Source organism: Dryobates pubescens, chromosome 34 (assembly GCF_014839835.1).
Source record: "Dryobates pubescens isolate bDryPub1 chromosome 34, bDryPub1.pri, whole genome shotgun sequence".
Taxonomy (NCBI): domain Eukaryota; kingdom Metazoa; phylum Chordata; class Aves; order Piciformes; family Picidae; genus Dryobates; species Dryobates pubescens.
Window position 1 is genome coordinate 5,778,311 of NC_071645.1, and position 17,219 is coordinate 5,795,529.

General features: G+C 49.3%; 1 protein-coding gene across 5 annotated transcripts in view; it reads left to right on the forward strand.

Moving 5' to 3' along the window:
- Window positions 1-17,219, forward strand: part of NTM (neurotrimin) — a 546,022-nt gene that overhangs the window by 462,871 nt on the left and 65,932 nt on the right. For all 5 annotated transcript variants that reach the window (XM_054176077.1, XM_054176078.1, XM_054176079.1 and 2 more), the window contains one exon: window positions 2,391-2,623. In XM_054176077.1, the coding sequence (XP_054032052.1) occupies window positions 2,391-2,623 (233 nt within the window). The remainder of the gene's footprint in view (window positions 1-2,390; window positions 2,624-17,219) is intronic.

Sequence of the window (17,219 nt, forward strand, 5' to 3'; positions counted from 1 at the left end):
AGCTTGGGTACTTGCCTAGCAAATCAGAAGGAGACTCTTGGGCTGCAGGCTATCCACCCTCACCTTGGGCATTTCACCTCGTGGGGAGTCCGTCCTCCCTAACCTCTAAACGTTGTGTTGCTGCTGAGTGGCTTCTTGAGGCTTCTCCAGTAACTGCTGCAGCCAAAGAGATGCTTCCAAACCCCAAACTAAACCAGCAAAACATAAGGCTTAGGTGAAAGGAGGCAGCTTGTCCCCAGGTCAGCACCTTCAGTAGTGGACATGGGAAGAGAAGCCACCCACCAGTGAGGATGCAGAGAAAGAACGGTGCTGGGATAAGTCCACATGGCACAGACAGACTCATCCTGACTGTTCAGGATGGCCTCTCTAGCCCATGAAGCCCATTGCATTCATCAAGGTGAGGTTACCTCCCAGTGGCTTCCCCCTAAGTTCATTTGCATCCCAGGCTCTGCACAAGTAATGAAGGAGATTGGGGAGACTACAAAGAGTGGATCTTAGGATGAGTGCTTTTATGAAGGAGCATTCTCCTCCACCCCTGGCATCCAGCAAAACACAGCTGAGTCCTGACAGCTCCATAATCCCAAACTTGCTGGGTTTTAGCTGGCTTGGGGATGCTGCGGGCTTCTGCTTGGACAGCAGGCAGTCTCCAGACCTCTGTTCTTTATTGATCTGGAGATGATTTGTGGAAATGGAGGATACACACTTTGCTGGGGGATGTGGGGTTGGAGGGTTACAAAGCTGGTAGAGACCTCTGGGAGGAGCAAGAGTGACCCCCACTGACCTGGACAGGAAAATCCTCTCTTTCAGGAGTGAAGTTGTCTTCCAAGAGGACTCAGTTTCTTAGTGAGGTAGGATGGAGAAGTTTTCTACCTCCAGAACATCACTCAATAAGTGAAGTGCTTAGTGGAAAGTGAGGGAGATGTAGCAATGCAGATTGGATGTTAGGAAGAAGTTCTTCCTCATGAGGGTGGTGAGAGACTGGTACAGGTTGCCCAGGGAGGTGGTGGAAGCCTCATCCCTGGAGGTGTTCAAGGCCAGGCTGGATGTGGCTGTGAGCAACCTGCTGTAGTGTGAGGTGTCCCTGGCCATGGCAGGGGGGTTGGAACTGGCTGATCCTTGAGGTCCCTTCCAACCCTAACAATTCTATGATTCTATGATGAGTGGAGAAGGAAGGGTTGACAGGGGGGACAAAAGGTAGGAAGCTCAAGGATGCTCTTTAGAGGTGTGTCAGAGCTGGCTTGCTTCTGAGATAAATCTTCCTCCCTCCTTTGTGCAGCAGCACTAGCTGCTTTCCCAGCTTCACTCTGCATTTCTTTGCCTGGCTGCAGGGACAGTCTGTGGAGGGAATGAGAAGTGATGGGTTTGGGCAGGAGGCTGCAACCTGCATCCCCCTAAGAAGTGTGGTTTGGACAGCAGATAGAGGTTTTGGCTTGGCTCTGGTCGTTTCTGGGCTTACCAAGGGTCAAAAAGGGAATAGAGGAGCAAAAGGTCTTTTGGGGAAAGGTAGTGGGTAGCTGTAACCCCTGAATATCCAATAATCATTGACTGGGAAGGTCTTGGACACACCTCTGGAGCCACCAGTTTGGATGAGTATTGGTGCCCTGAGCACTGCAGGAGAAGAGCTGCACGTTGTCCTCTTTGACCACTCACTCTCTCAAACCACTGCTGGCACCAAAGCTGCAAATGGTGCCAGGCAGCCAAGAGGGCCAAGGGCATCCTGGCCTGGGTCAGGAACAGCGTGGCCAGCAGGAGCAGGGAGGTTATTCTGCCCCTGTACACTGCACTGGTTAGGCCACACCTTGAGTCCTGTGTCCAGTTCTGGGCTTCTCAGTTTGGGAAGGAGGTTGAGCTGCTGGAAGGTGTCCTGAGAAGGGAAACAAAGCCAGGGAGGGGTTTGGAACGCAAGCCCTATGAGGAGAGGCTGAGGGAGCTGGGGTTGCTTAGCCTGGCTCAGGGGAGACCTTACTGCTCTCTCCAACTCCCTGAAGGGAGGTTGTAGCCAGGTGGGGGTTGGTCTCTTCTCCCAGGCAAGCAGCACCAGAACAAGAGGACACAGTCTCAAGCTGTGCCAGGGGAAGTTTAGGCTGGAGGTTAGGAAGAAATTCTACACAGAGAGAGTGATTTGCCATTGGAATGTGCTGCCCAGGGAGGTGGTGGAGTCACCAACATTGGAGGTGTTTAGGAGGAGACTTGATAGGGTGCTTGGTTGCATGGTTTAGTTGATTAGGTGGTGTTGGATGACAGATTGGATGCGATGATCTTGAAGGTCGCTTCCAACCTGGTTTATTCTGCTCCATTCTAGGAGGAGGACCAGGAGGGGCTGGGCAAGGGCTGGGAGAGAGCTCCCAGGAGCAGCACACCGATGGTTGACTCTCTCTGCCTCTCCTCAGGTGCTCCGTGGACAACCGAGTCACCCGAGTGGCCTGGCTGAACCGCAGCAGCATCCTCTATGCCGGCAATGACAAGTGGTGCTTGGACCCTCGGGTGGTGCTCTTGGCCAACACCAAGACCCAGTACAGCATCCAGATCCAAGACGTGGATGTGTACGACGAGGGCCCCTACACCTGCTCCGTGCAGACAGACAATCACCCCAAGACATCACGCGTCCACCTCATCGTGCAAGGTACGAGGGAGGCAATCCACGGAGGGGGTTGGGCTTGCTGCCTTCCATAGAGTCAGTAAGGTTGGAAAAGACCTCAGAGATCATCAAGTCCAACCTGTCACCCAAGACCTCAGGATTGCTAAACCATGGTTTTGCCAAGAAAGCTTGGACCAGCTGGTGCTTGATGTCTTTTCCAACCTGGTAGTCTAGGCTCGAAATTCCTTGTGCACATTTGGGGTGCTCTTGTTGAACCTGGAGAGACTGCTGCCTCTGGGGGGAGTTTGAAGGGAGTGGATGGTGTTTTCTTGGTCATGGAGAATCCCAGTGGAGCAATAGGGTTATTCAGCCCTCCTGGAGCAATCTGGAACTATCCAATGGTCATGGAGAATCCCAGTGGAGCAATGGGGTTATCCAGCCCTCCTGGGGTAATCTGGAACTATCCAATGGTCATGGAGAATCCCAGTGGAGCAATGGGGTTATCCAGCCCTCCTGGAGCAATCATGGAGCTCTGATGAAGGCTGAAGCAGTCACTGGCAAATCTGTGTTGCTGGTTGTTGTTCTCCTTGTATTTTGATGGGGGGTTTGTTTTCCATGCTGGAGGCAATGCTTGAAGGAAAACTTGTGTTGGAGGAAAAGAGAGCAAGCTGGCAGGCTTGTGTACTTTGTGGGGGTGTGTGTATGCCTAGCAACAATATGTGTTTGTGTGTGGAAAATCTACTTCTGGGAGGAGGAGGAAGAAGGCTGGCAAAGGGTGGTAGAGGGCTCATGGTGGCAAAGGTTGGCCTGGATCAGGAATAGTGTGGCCAGCAGGAGTAGGGATGTGATTGTGCCACTGTACTCAGCACTGCTGAGGTTATGTCTTGAATCTGGGTTCAGTTTTGGGCACCTCACTCCAAGTAGGACATTGAGGTGCTGGAGCAGGTCCAGAGGAGGGCAATGAAGCTGGGGAGGGTCAGGAGAACAGGGCTGGGGAGGAACAGCGGAAGGAACTGGGGGTGTTTAGTCTGGGCTGAGGGGAGACCTCATTGCTCTCTGCAACTCCCTGAGAGGAGGTTGCAGTGAGATGGAGGTGGATCTAGTCTGCAACTACCTGAAGGGAGGCTGTAGCCAGGTGGGGGTTGGTGTCTTCTCCCAGGCAAGCAGCACCAGAACAAGAGGACACAGTCTCAAGCTGTGCCAGGGGAAGTTTAGGCTGGAGGTGAGGGGAAAGTTCTTCACAGAAAGAGTTGTTAGCCATTGGAATGTGCTGCCCAGGGAGGTGGTGGAGTCCCCATCCCTGGAGGTGTTCAAGAGGGGATTAGATGTGGCACTTGGTGCCATGGTTTAGTTAGTCATGAGATCTTAGGTGACAGGTTGGACTTGATGATCTTTGAGGTCTTTTCCAACCTTATTGATTCTATGATTCTGTGATCTCTTCTCCTTAGTATCAGGTGATAGTATAAGAGGAAATAACCTGAAATTGTGCCAGGAGAGGCTTAAATTGGAGATGAGGAACAATTTCTTTGCTGCAAGAGTGGTCAGGCATTAGAACAAGCTACCCAGGGAGGTGGTGAAGTCCCCACCCCTGAAGGTGTTCAAGAAATGTGTGGCCATGGCACTGTGGGACCTGGTCTAGTGGCCATGTTGGTGTTGGGTTGATGGTTGGCCTCATTGATCTTAGAGGTCTTTTCCCACCAAAACAATTCCACGCTTCTCTGTGCGCTCTTCAGGCGTGCAAGCACACACAGCCTCCTCTCAGGATGGGACATGAAGCATGGCCACGCTTGATGGTGGAGCAGATGGACGTTCACGCAAGACAGCTCCTGTGTCCGTGCTGTGGGACTTGTTAGGGACATGCAGTGAGCAAGGAGGAGCTGCTGGGGTGGGACATATGCGACCTGCTGCGCTCGTAGCGAGGCAGCCTCGGGGAAGATTAATGGGAGAGCTCTAATCCCTTGCTAGCAAGGTGGTTTTTCTTTTCCCCCCTCTTGCGCCTGTGCTTCGGGCAGCAGCCCCTCTGAGCATGCCACAACCAGCCTGAGTATTGGAATCTCGTCTGGGGCTCATTTTCGAATGCTGATGGCTGTATTGATCTGGAAACAAGCTGGGTTAAAAAGGCTCTGCTCTTGTACACAGAGGCGGGTGGAGCTAATCCGCCGTCGATATGCCAGACTCGAGCCTTATCGACAGCCTAATGAATGGAAAGGGGGGAAAAAACCCAAACCCAGGGCATTTATTTTCCACCCCCTCCCTCCCTGTGCTTTTTCTTTCCCCTCTCTGAGCAATGAAGCAAACTAAGCCCAGCCAGACTTGCTCCATCTCCATTAACTGTGGGGAGAAAGCAGATGCATTGCCAGCCTGGGTGCTTTGCTTTTTATCTTGCAATCTCTTATTACCTGCCTGAGTTTCCTAAGCCAAAGTCGATCTCCACCCCTCCAGCCCCCCAAGTTCTGAAGTCCCTATCAGGCACCAGGGAGCTGTAGGACGAATTCTGTCTGTTCTTTTCTGATTCCTGTTTCCTGACCTAAATTTAGAATAGAATAGAATAGAATGGAATGGAATGGGACTGAAAAGAATGGAATGGAATAGGAATAGTAATAGAATAGGAATAAAATTAACCAGGTTGGAAAAGACCTTTGAGATCATCAAGTCCAACCTATCACCCAACACCATCTAATCAACTCAACCATGGCACCAAGTGCCTCATCCAGGCTCTTCCTAAACAACTCCAGGGATGGAGACTCCACCACCTCCCTGGGCAGCACATTCCAATGGCCTGTCACTCTTTCTGTGAAGAATTTCATCCTAACATCCAGTCTATCACCAGACAACCAGCTCTTGTGTCTTGCTGTATTGTTAAGAAGAAGGTTTTTTGTGGGGTCCTGGAGGGAAAGATCCTATCTTCACTGAATCACATGGTAGTAGGAGTTGGAAGGCACCTGCAGAGATTACCAAGTCCAACCCTTCTGCCAAGGCAGATTCACCTAGAAAAGGTCACAAAGGAACATGCCCAGGTGGGTTTTGAAGGAGAGAAGGATGTGTATGAGATGCTAATCACAGAATCACAGAATGGCAGGGGTTGGAAGGGATCTCTGGAGATCATTGAGTCAACCCCCCCTGCCAAGGGCAGTTCACCAAGAGAAAGTCACACAGGAACACCTCCAGGTGGTTTGGAATGGCTCCAGAGATGGAGACTCCACCACCTCTCTGGGCAGCCTACTCCAGTGCTCTGTCACCCTTCAGTTAAAGAAGTTTCTCCTCCTCTTTAGATGGAGCTTCTTAGGTTCAACTTTGTGCTTGTTGCCCCTTGCCTTGTCTCTGGGCACCACTGAACACAGTGTGGTTCCCTCCTCCTGACATTGATCAGCATTGATCAGCATTCTATGATTTTGGGGCTCTGTTGTTGGCTCACATCAGCTTGGGGTCAGGCTCAGCATTAGCAGGGCCATGTACAACAGTCCCCAAAATAGCGGGTCTGAACTTTGATGCATTCAATGCCAAGGATCTGCTCTCTCATTCCCAGGCTCATTTGTCCCACATTAGTGGAAGGAGAGATGCACTGACCTGGTATTCCTGGATCAGCAGCAGTCACCTTGCGCCTTTTGTAGCAGGATTTCAGGACTGAAAAAGTGTTTCTGAAAGCCTGGCTGAGCAGGGAAGGTGGAGGAACAGGGTTTGCATGGCTTCAGAGAGGAGGTGGCTGAGGGGGCCACATGATAACAACCTTCCCAAAAGCAAAGAGGTTGTTAGAAAGAGGACACTGATCCATTGTTCCCGAGGTCTGCCGGGGATAGGCTGAGCAAAACTCCACTTCATTTGCAACAAAGGAGCTTTAAGTTAGATATTAGCTATACATTTTCTAATTATAAAGGTAGTGAGGCAGTAGAATGGAGTGTCTGGGGAGACTGAAGAAGCTGCTTTGTTAAAGATTTCTCAAGAATAGCTTTCCCCCGTGTTTGCCAGCTGTGCCTCTGCCTTCTTGCTGGAGGACAGGGCTGAATTAGCTCTTGAGGTGCCAGTGGCATCCTGGCCTGGATCAGGAATAGTGTGGCCAGCAGGAGCAGGAAAGTCATTCTGCCCTGTACTCAGCAGTGGTTAATCCACATCTTGAGTAATGTGTCCAGTTCTGGGCTCCTCAATTTAAGAAGGACACTGAGACACTTGAAGGTGTCCAGAGAAGGGCAATGAGGCTGGGGAGGGGTTTAGAGCACAGCCCTATGAGGAGAGGCTGAGAGAGCTGGGGTTGCTTAGCCTGGAGAAGAGGAGGCTCAGGGGAGACCTTCTTGCTCTCTGCAACTCCCTGAAGGGAGGCTGTAGCCAGGTAGGGGTTGGTCTCTTCTCCCAGGCAAGCAGCACCAGAACAAGAGGACACAGTCTGAAGCTGTGCCAGGGGAGGTTCAGGCTAGCTGTTAGGAAGTTCTTCCCAGAAAGAGAGATTGGCCATTGGAATGTGCTGCCCAGGGAAGTGGTGGAGTCCCCATCACTGGAGATGTTGAAGAAGAGACTGGATGAGGCACTTGGTGCCATGGTTTAGTTGATTAGATGGTGCTGGGTGATAGGTTGGGCTTGATGATCTCAAAGGTCTTTTCCAACCTGGTTAATTCTATTCTATTCTACTCAGTTATTTTGGGGAGCTCACACATCAGTAGTCAACTTAAAAAGAAACATGCAGTGCTTCCACAACTGCAGCATGGACACAGAATCAGGATGGGAGGGTTTGGAAGGGATCTCCAGAGATCACCCAGTCCAACCCCCCTGCCAGAGCAGGATCACCCAGGGCAGATCACACAGAAACACACCCGGATGGATCTTGAAAGTCTCCAGAGAAGGAGACTCCACAGCCTCTCTGGGCAGCCTGTTCCAGGACTCCAGCACCCTCAGTTTTTCCTGATGTCGAGGTCAAAGTTCTCATGTTCCCATTTGTATCTGTTGCCCCTTGCCCCCTCGCAGGACAGCACTGAAAGGAGGCTGGCCCCTTCCTCTTGACACCCACCTTGATCCCCTCTCAGTCTCTTACTGGTTCCTGGTGGTTTCCTGTTGATTCTTCCCTGCTGCCTTTGGGAACCATCCCAGACCCTCATACCCTAAGGGAAGCTCCTTCACCACCCCTATCCCTCTTCTGGTTTTTGGTCTTTTACCCCATAGCACTCCTTGGCAGACACCAGAGATGCCCTAGCTCCATCCACAGCCATTTCCCAGCCAGCCTGGGGAGAAGGAGGGAAGGACAGAGTGGGCTGGGGGTGTTTGGACTCTGACCAATACACATCCATCACATCTGCCTGGGGGAGAAGCAGGCTGCTGAAATCCTGGCTGGAAGGGGGAGAGCTCCTTTCCCCTCGAAGTCAGTCCCTTTAGAGAGTGCAGCCAGCCCTAGGGTACAATTTAATTGCATCCTGAGAGGCTGAAGTGCTCCTGTCTCCAGAGCTCTGCCCCCGGGCCCTTTCCTAGTGCAGCAAGGGGAAAGTCAGGACCTGCTGAGAGCAATCTGCACACCTCCTCCTCTCTAGCTGCACCTGGGTTAACCCTGTTCCAAAGAGAAGTTCTCCTTTCCCACTTCTTGTCACCACTTCCTCTTTCCTATCAGGCTGAGGGAAGGGTAAAGAGGTCCCACAGCCACGAGCTGAACTTGGCACATCCCTGAAATCTGGCATGCAGACACCCTACTTCTCTGGAACAAAGGGGTGAGCTCTGCCTCCTGCATGCTGAATGTCTCCTGGGACAGGATTATAGCAGCCTGCCTATTATTTGGCTCATTTTTCCAAGGCAGGAGATTTAATCCTGGCACTTCAGCCCAATTTTATTCAGGGTCATTAAGGCAGACTTCCCTTAAATAGGACACGATATGCACTTTTATGTCCTGCTCCCTTGCCGCTTTCCACCTAAGGAAGGGCTGGCTGAACCAAGAAATAGCTCCTGACATTAGGGAGTCAGTATTTCTGTCAGCACTGGGGAGGATGCTCAGAACATTATAGCACTGAGCTCATCAATGAATCCTCCAGGACTTAACTCTGACACTGCAAGAAGTTAAGACACAAAGATGCTGAGGGGCCTGGAACACCTCTGTGGTGAGGAAAGAGTGAGAGAGTTGGGGCTGTTTAGCCTGGAGAGGAGCAGACTGAAGGGGGATCTCATCAATGCTGATCAATACTTAAAGGGTGGGTGTCAGGAAGCTCTGTTTAGTGGTGCCCAGTGACAGGACAAGGGGTAATGGGCACAAAGCTGAACATAAGAAGTTCCACCTGAACAGGAGGAAGAAATTCTCTAGCTGAAGGGTGACAGAGACCTGCTCTTTTGGAGACTGCTGTACATGGCCCTGCTAATGCTGAGCCTGACCCCAAGCTGATGTGAGCCAACAACAGAGCCCTGAAATCACAGAATGCTGATCAATGCTGATCAATGTCAGGAGGAGGGAACCACACTGCGTTCAGTGGTGCCCAGAGACAAGAGGCAACAAGCACAAAGCTGAACCTAAGAAGCTCCATCTAAACAGGAGGAGGAACTTCTTTAACTGAAGGGTGACAGAGCACTGGAGCAGGCTGCCCAGGGAGGTGTCTCCACCTCTGGAGCCATTCCAAACCCACCTGGAGGTGTTCCTGTGTGACTTTCTCTTGGTGAACTGCCCTTGGTGGGGGGGGTTGGACTCAATGATCTCCAGAGATCCCTTCCAACCCCTGCCATTCTGTGATTCTGTGATACTGTGATTAGCATCTCACACACCCCCTTCTCCCTGGTCACAGCAGAACATTTGTGCTATTTAAGCTGTTCTTCAGGTTACTGGCTTTAAAAGAGAGAGAGAGAGGAAAAGAAGAAGGAGGAGGAGGGTGTCTGGAAAGCTCTTATTTGTATTGATAATAAGCCCTCTGTGAAACCCTCCCACTGCCTTGTAAGATGCATTAAGGGAAGTTGGGCCTTATCTCAGCGAGGGAAATGGACTTGGGGAAGGAGGCACAGTGCCTGCCAGAGTTTAATCTCATTTAGGCACACAAATTTGCATGATAGAAAATGGTGGAATTTTACTGCTTAGAAAGAAAGAAGGAAGGAAGAAAAAGCAAAAGCAGGCAACTGGGGGATATTAAGGCTTTCCCCGCTCCTTTATCAGTTTCCCTGGCCCTATCTGCCTCTTTCTGTTGTCACTGGAGCAACTAATCACCCCTCCCCTTTTGTTTGGTGTAAATGAGTTTTTCCTGCTCCTTCCCCCAGCCTGGGTTAATCTGCAAATCCCTGCTTTTGTTTGGGAGTTAATTACCTGCTGGCGCCAGCCAGGGGGCTGCGGGCGGCGCAGGTGACAGGGCGCTGTGTTGGTGCCACCTCGCTCAGCACCAGGGCTGCCCCGGGAGCTGCACTGCCAAGGTGTGCACCACTGAGATAAAGCCAATGGTGGGGCTGTGGTGCCCGAGCCAGCTTTGTTTCAAGCTCCAAACTCTGCTCAATTAATTTTCCTTTGATGCCATGAGCGCCTTTCACTCCAGGGAGAAGGAGGAGAACTTTTAGCAGCTGGTTTTCTGCAGTGGGGAGTGTGGGAAGCACCCACCCTGCCCAGCAGTTCATGTAGTGGAGTAGGCTGGGAAGAAGAATCAGTCCCTGCAGCCATCATCACTCTTGTCCAAATGCCTCAAGGTGGCTTGTAGGGAAAACAGGGAATGCATTGCTCTTTTTGGTTTGGGTTGGGGTTTTTTTTGGCCTGAGATGCTCAGAGCCTTCCTGACCACTCCATACTCAGCAGCTTCGGTGCTGCTGCTGGAACCAAGGCCGTGAGCCTGTTCCCTGAGCCCCCAAAGCCACCAGAGGAGCAGAAGGGTTTGCCCTGAGCTGTTTGGTAGCTCAGTGGCAATTGGAGTGTGTGGATGCAATAGGATGGGAGGGAATGGATTGAAACTTGAGGAGGGTAGATCCAGAATGGAGATTAGGAAGAAATTCTTTACAGTGAGGATGGTGAGACACAGGCACAGGTTGCTCAGGGAGGTTGTGGATGGCCCCTCCCTGGAGGTGTTCAAGGCCAGGTTGGATGAAGCATTGAGCAACTTGGTATAGTGGAAGGTGTCCCTGCCCGTTAGAGGGGGGTTGGAACTAGATCATCTTTAAGGTCTCAACCCAAACCATTTTATGAGTCTGTGTTGGCCATTTATGAAGCTGGAGGTTGATGCTTGGGGCAGGATGTTTCCCAGCAGAAACCACAGGAGCTACTCCTGGCATGGGTTTTTCTGCTGTCCCCGCACCTTTTCTTCCATGAAAGCAGCTATTCCATTCTAGAAACAAAAGCAGGCTTGAATAAGGCCTTCTAAAAGGCATGTGCAGAGCTGGGAGAGCCTCCCCAAACCGGTGGAAGGGAGGAACCCAGAGGCAGAAAATCAAAATCCTCCCTGGCTTCGCCTGCGCTCTCTGCTGCTGTGACTGATGCGTTCCTTCCCCGGCTCTCTTTTGTCGCTAATCACCCTCCGTCCCTCAAAGCATCTTTTCCTTTTGTATCAGGGCTGTTGTTGAGCGCTGAAGGTCTCCCACGCTCTCTCCTGCACTGTCCTAGTTGTTGGCTTTGTATCCTCCCCTTGATGAGCATCCCTGCTGCTCTCCCATCCCCAAATCTCTCCATCTCCCTCCCAAGGTTAAGCTTCTCCGCGGGGCTCAGCGAGTGCATTTAACCCACCCCTGTGCCTGTCCCCTGCTCCCCTGCGGAGCGGCCACATTCCTGGAGCGCGGCTGGGTAGGCTTCCTCTGGCCTTCCCCAAGTCACTTGACCTCTTTGCAAATCAATTTAACATCTGTGAGGCAGAGATAATAATTGTCACCTCCTTCACAGGGGGGTTGATGAGGATTAATTCATTAATGTCGACAGAGGTCTTTGAAGATGGAATGCGTTATCTGAGAGCTAAACGTTATTATTAATTAGCAATTATATCGTGGGGTGAGATGGGGGGGAGGAAAGCAGAGACTCCAGAGTCCTTTGCTGGAAGTTCTTGCTCCAGGCTCACATGCCTGCCCTTGCTGCAGCTTTGGCTTGCCCCAGTTACGTGCCTGCTGTATGGCTGGAAGGTGCCAGGCGTGCTGCATGCCACCAGGGACCTGTCCCACTCGTGCTGTGGCACGTCCTCCTTCCTGGAACGTGGGGGAGTAGAAAGTGGGAGGGATGGGGAGGTGAAGAGTGCTGGAGTGTGTTAGTTGCTGTCCTCAGAGAGCAAGCTGGTAATGGGAAGTGGTGGTGAAGGGTAGCATAGAATGACAGAATGGTAGGGGTTGGAAGGGACCTCTGCAGGGCATTGAGTCCAACCCCCACCCCACCAGGTTCTCCAGGTTCACCTAGAGAAGGTCACAGGGGAACACACCCAGGTGGGGTTTAAACATCTTCAGAGGAGACTCAAAAACCTTTCTGGGCAGCCTGCTCCTTCACCCTCAAATTCAAGAAGTTCCTCCTCATGTTTGGATGGAACTTCTTATGTTCAACTTTGTGCCTGTTACCCCTTGTCCTGCCACTGGGCACCACTGAAAACAGCCTGGTCCCATCCTCCTGACACCCATCCTTTAAGTATTGATCAGCATTGATGAGATCCTCCCTCAGACTGCTCTTTTCCAGACTAAAAAGCCCCAATGCTCTGAGTCTTTCCTCATAATGGAGATGTTCTAGTCTTGGAATCACAGAATGATTTGGGTTGGAAGGGACCTTTAAAGGTCATCTAGTCCAACCCCACTGCAGTCAGCACCAACACCTACAACTAGACCATGTCTCTCAGAGCCTTGCCCAGTCTCTCCTGGAATGCTTAAAACAATGAAGCATTCATGGTCCTGCTCTGGCAGGGAGGTTGGACTCAATGAGCCTGGAGAGGAGGAGGCTCAGGGGAGACCTTCTTGCTGTCTACAACTACCTGAAGGGAGGTTATAGCCAGGTGGGGGTTGGTCTCTTCTCCCAGGCAAGCAGCACCAGAACAAGAGGACACAGCCTCAAGCTGTGCCAGGGGAAGTTTAGACTTGAGATGAGGAGAAAGTTCTTCCCAGAGAGAGTTGTTAGCCATTGGAATGTGCTGCCCGGGGAGGTGGTGGAGTCCCCATCCCTGGAGGTGTTCAAGAGGGGATTGGATGTGGCACTTGGTCAGGAGGTGTTGGGTGACAGGTTGGATTTGATGATCTTTAAGGTCTTTTCCAACCTTGGTGATTCTAGGATTCTGTGATCTTCGGAGATTCCTTCCAACCCCTAACATTCTGTGATCCTGTGATCTGCCTGGGCAACCTGGGCCAGTGTCTCACCACCCTCAATGTAAAACATTTCTTCTCTCTATCCACTTGAAGGCAGGCACCTTTCACGCTTGCCTGGCACCCCAGCAATATGGGCACCGCCAGACCCTGAAGGATGTATCTTGCTCCCAACCAGAAATAATTGGCAGGAGAATGGAGCAAGGGGAAGTTAGAACCAGTGATTCATAGGGCACACAAAGTGTTTTCATTTCCTTCATGTTTTTCTTTCTCTCATAGACCAAGGCTAATTTCTCTGGTTTTCTCCCCTGGTGAGCTGCTAACACTGTAATTGGGTGTGTTGGGTGTTCCACTAAGCAAGCAGCGACACAAACCCTTGGTGGTACCCATGCCCTGGGACTAGGACAGCACAGCACAGTACGTGGATGCCCACTGAGGCCATTTCCACCTCTGACACCCCTGTGCCTCTGCTATTTCCATCCTCCACAGCTGTGTGTGCTTTTGTGAGGGGTGAGCAGAGTGTAACTCTTTGCTACTCCCTGGGTGTTGTGCAGAGCCGTGGAGCTCGCCCTCTGATCACCCCTCTTCTAGAAAACAAGAACCTGCTCCTCTTTGAGTCTTTCTAAGCATGCCAGCTCCCAGCATCCCCATTTACCCATCCTCTCCAAAAGCTTTCAGGGAGAGGTTGTCCAGCTCACCCCAAGCCATTCACCAGCAGCTCCACTAATCCCATCCGCAGAGCGGCTGAAACTGGGAGGCCAGCAGCAGACTGTGCCAGCAGCTCTCCAAGAAGGGCTGGAGGCACAGGAGTGGAGTTGTCTGCATGTCTCCTGCTCACCCTTTGCTCTGGTGATCCCCCTCCTTTTTCCAATGACTTTCTGGGATGCACGTTGAGAATCTTCCCACAGCTCTCTGAGCAGGGCTGGAGAAACTGGAGTGGAGTTGTCTGCAGGTCTCCTGATCACGCCTTGCATAGCTGATCCCCGTCTTTTACCAATTACTTTCCCAGTCTTTGGGCTGCAGGGCTGGAGGAGCAGGAATGGAGTTGTCTACAGGTTGGAAGAGACCTCAAAAATCATCAAGTCCAACCTGTCACCACAGACCTCATGACTAAACCATGGCACCAAGTGCCACGACCAATCCCCTCTTGAACACCTCCAGGGACAGGGACTCCACCACCTCCCTGGGCAGCACATTCCAATGCCTAACAACTCTCTTTGGGAAGAACTTTCTCCTCACCTCCAGCCTAAACTTCCCTTGGTGCAGTTTGAGACTGTGTCCTCTTGTTCTGGTGCTGGTTGCTTGAGAGAAGAAACCAGCTCCCTCCTGGCTACAGCCACCCTTCAGGTAGTTGTAGACAGCAATAAGGTCTCCCCTGAGCCTCCTCTTCTCCAGGCTAAACAACCCCAGCTCCCTTTGCCTCTCCTCATGGGGCTGTGCTCCAGACCCCTCCCCAGCCTCCTTGCCCTTCTCTGGACACCTTCAAGTGTCTCAATGCCCTTCTTAAACTGAGGGGCCCAGAACTGGACACATCATCCCACAGCTCTCTGGGCAGGGCTGGAGGAGCAGGATTGGAACTGTCTAGAGGCGCAGGCTTGACCTCCCTTTCCCCCAGTGACATTGCCACTCTCCGGGATGCGCGTCGGGAACCTTCCCGCCGCTGCCCGCGGCTTGCAGAGCGCCGTTGCTCGGCGCGCTGAGGCTGGCGAGGGTTTAATGAGGTCACTGCAGTTTAATGTTGCTGCAGTAATCTCTTTTGTTTTACTACATTAAAATATTTGCGGTGGAACGGCCGGGCTGGCTGTAAGGCGATCTGCCTACCTTAATGTTATTGTTACCTCGGCAACGCTAATGGCAGCTCAATAACATTATTGCCATTTAATCTCAACGACAATAAAGTGAAGGGTAGGGGCTGCGAGCCCTCCACGATGTGATGTTACTACAGTAACAGCATTGTTAGCGTAATCGCGGGAGCAGAGTCAACTCGGCGGCGTGCGATGTTTGGTGCCAGAGCTTCGCCGTTGCCCTGGCAACGCGGAGCATCCGCCGAAAGGCGCGGCGGGGGATGAATGAGAGCAGACGTCACCGATACACCGCTACTACAGCTACCCCCGGGGCTGGCAGCACGGGAAGGTCACGCTGCTCGAGACTCACTTCAGCCTCCTGATTCATGGATTTCATAGGCTCGTAGGTTTGTAGCTTCATAGACTCAAAGATGCACAGATTGGTGGATTCATAGATGTGTGGATTCATAGATTGGTGGGTTCATAGATCCAAAGATTGATAGATTCAAAGATTCATAGATTAATAGATTGAAAGATTCATAGGTGCATAGATTGATAGATTCATAGATTCAAATATTCATAGATTGATAGATTCATAGATTCAAATATTCATAGATTGATAGATCGATAGATTCAAAGATTCATAGATTCATAGATTCAAAGATTCATAGATGCATAGGTTTGTAGATTCATAGATTCATAGATTGATAGATTCAAAGATTCATAGAGTCATAGATTTGTAGATTCATAGACTCAACTATTCATAGATTGATAGATTCAAAGATTCATAGATTGATAGATTCAAAGAGTCATAGATTGATAGTTTCAAAGATTCATAGATGCATGGATTTGTAGATTCATAGATTCAAAGATTAATTGATTGATTCAAAGATTCATAGATTGATAGATTCAAAGATTCATAGATGCATAGGTTTGTAGATTCATAGATTCAAAGATTCATAGATTGATAGATTCAAAGATTCATAGAGTCATAGATTTGTAGATTCATAGATTCAAAGATTCATTGATTGATTCAAAGATGCATAGATTGATAGTTTCGAAGATTCATAGATGCATGGATTTGTAGATTCATAGATTCAAAGATTCATTGATTGATTCAAAGATTCATAGATTGATAGATTCAAAGACGCATAGAGTCATAGATTTGTAGATTCATAGGCTCAACTATTCATAGATTGATAGATTCAAAGAGTCATAGATTGATAGTTTCAAAGATTCATAGATGCATGGATTTGTAGATTCATATATTCAAAGATTCATTGATTGATTCAAAGATTCATAGATTGATAGATTCAAAGATTCATAGAGGCATAGGTTTGTAGATTGATAGATTCAAAGATTCATAGATTGATAGATTCAAAGGTTCATAGAGTCATAGATTTGTAGATTCATAGACTCAACTATTCATAGATTGATAGATTCAAAGATTCATAGATTGATAGATTCAAAGAGTCATAGATTGATAGTTTCAAAGATTCATAGATGCATGGATTTGTAGATTCACAGATTCAAAGATTCATTGATTGATTCAAAGATTCATAGATTGATAGATTCGAAGATTCATAGATGCATAGGTTTGTAGATTGATAGATTCAAAGATTCATAGATTGATAGATTCAAAGATTCATAGAGTCATAGATTTGTAGATTCATAGACTCAACTATTCATAGATTGATAGATTCAAAGAGTCATAGATTGATAGTTTCGAAGATTCATAGATGCATGGATTTGTAGATTCATAGATTCAAAGATTCATTGATTGATTCAAAGATTCATAGATTGATAGATTCAAAGATTCATAGATTCATAGATTTGTAGATTCATAGATTCAAAGATTCATTGATTGATTCAAAGATGCATAGATTGATAGATTCATAGATTCAAAGATTCATAGATTAATAGATTCAAAGATTCATAGATGCATAGATTGATAGATTCATAGATTCAAAGACTCATAGATTAATAGACTCAAAGATTCATAGATGTATAGATTTGTAGATTCATAGATTCAAAGATTCATAGATGCATAGATTTGTAGATTCATACAGGCAGAGGTTGGTCTCTTCTCCCAGGCAACCAGCACCAGAACAAGAGGACACAGTCTCAAGCTGCGCCAGGGGAGGTTTAGGCTGGAGGTTAGGGAGAAATTCTACACAGAGAGAGTGTGGAATGGGCTGCCCGGGGAGGTGGTGGAGTCACCATCACTGGAGGTGTTTAGGAAGAGCCTGGATGAGGCACTTGGTGCCATGGTTTAGTTGACTAGATGGTGTTGGGTGATAGGTTGGACTGGATGATCTCTGAGGTCTTTTCCAACCTGGTTAATTCTATTCTATAAATTGATAGGTGCAAAGATTCATAGATTTGTAGATTCATAGATACATGAATTGATAGATGCAAAGATCCATAGAGTCATTGATTTGTAGATTCCTAGATTCAAAGATTCATAGATGCATAGATTTGTAGATTCAAGTCACCATCCCTGGAGGTGTTCAAGAGGGGATTGGATGTGGCACTTGGTGCCATGGTTTAGTAGTCATGAGGTGTTGGGTGACAGGTTGGACTTGAAGATCTTTGAGGTCTCTTCCAACCTTATTGATTCTATGATTCATAGGTACATAAATTGATAGAAGCAAAGATTCATAGATTCATAGATT